The 1389-nt window shown below is 50.4% G+C and overlaps 1 protein-coding gene across 1 annotated transcript; it reads left to right on the forward strand.

The window, feature by feature from the left end:
* Positions 1–5: 5 nt before the first annotated feature.
* LOC145719153 (protocadherin gamma-B5-like) lies at positions 6–1385 on the forward strand (the record flags this gene model as incomplete). The annotated part of the gene is made up of 1 exon (XM_081810671.1): positions 6–1385. A coding segment is annotated over one exon (1380 nt), but the record flags the coding sequence as incomplete, so codon positions are not given.
* Positions 1386–1389: the final 4 nt, after the last annotated feature.

Raw genomic sequence — 1389 nt, forward strand, 5'->3', positions numbered from 1 at the left:
TGAGCGCCAAGAGCGGGGAGTTACTTGTGGGCAGCAGGCTAGACCGGGAGCAGATATGTGGGAAGAAGCCAGCCTGTACTCTGGAATTTGAGGCTGTTGCTGAAAATCCGTTGAACTTTTATCACGTGAGTGTGGACATCGAAGATATTAATGACCATAGCCCAAAATTCACCCAAACTTCTTTTGACCTGCAGATAAGTGAGTCTACTGTGCCAGGCACTCGGTTTATCTTAGAAACAGCTGAAGATGCAGATATTGGTTTAAATGCCCTGCAGCTTTATAAACTCTCTCTTAGCCCTATTTTCTCATTGATAAATAAAGAGAAACAAGATGGCAGTAAATACCCAGAACTGGCATTGGAGAAACGTTTAGACCGGGAACAACAGAGTTACCATCGTTTAGTTCTGACTGCCTTGGATGGTGGAGATCCTCCGCTCAGCGGCACCACTGAGCTCCGGATCCAGGTCACTGATGCCAATGATAACCCCCCTGTATTCAACCAGGACGTTTACAGAGTAAGCCTTCGAGAAAACGTGCCCCCAGGCACTGCAGTGGTGCAGGTATCAGCCACTGACCAAGACGAGGGCGTCAACTCTGAAATCACTTACTCCTTCTACAGGACCGGGCAAGTCTTCAGTCTGAATTCAAAGAGCGGGGAAATTACAACTCGAAAGACTCTGGATTTCGAAGAAATCAAGGAATATTCTATAGTGGTGGAAGGGAGGGATGGTGGAGGATTGGCTGCACAATGTACAATTGAAATTAACATTCAAGATGAAAATGACAACCGTCCAGAAGTTACATTCCATTCTCTAGCGGAAATGATTCTGGAAAACGCACGGCCAGGAACGCTAATTGCTTTGATCAAAATACATGATCGAGATTCCGGGGAGAACGGGGAGGTTAATTGTCGATTAGAGGGTGAAGTTCCTTTTCAGATAATCTCTTCATCTAAAAATTCATATAAGTTAGTAATAGATGGGACTCTGGACCGAGAACAGACCCCAGAATACAATGTCACCATAACAGCCACTGACAGGGGCAAGCCGCCCCTCTCCTCCAGCACTAGTGTCACTTTGATCATTACTGACGTCAATGACAATGCTCCAGTTTTTCACCAGGCCTCCTACGTGGTTCACGTGATGGAGAATAACCCTCCTGGAGCATCCATCGCACAAGTCAGCGCCTCCGACCCCGACCTGGGGCCCAACGGTCGCGTCTCCTACTCCATCGTGGCCAGCGACCTGGAGCCACGCGCGCTGGCGTCCTACGTGTCCGTGAGCGCGCAGAGCGGGGTGGTGTTCGCGCAGCGCGCCTTCGACCACGAGCAGCTGCGCGCCTTCGAGCTGACCCTGCAGGCCCGCGACCAGGGCTCGCCCGCGCTCAGCG

Source organism: Leptonychotes weddellii, unplaced genomic scaffold, assembly GCF_054177405.1.
Source record: "Leptonychotes weddellii isolate Sample4059 unplaced genomic scaffold, ASM5417740v2 HiC_scaffold_32097, whole genome shotgun sequence".
In the NCBI taxonomy this organism is placed as follows: Eukaryota; Metazoa; Chordata; class Mammalia; order Carnivora; family Phocidae; genus Leptonychotes; species Leptonychotes weddellii.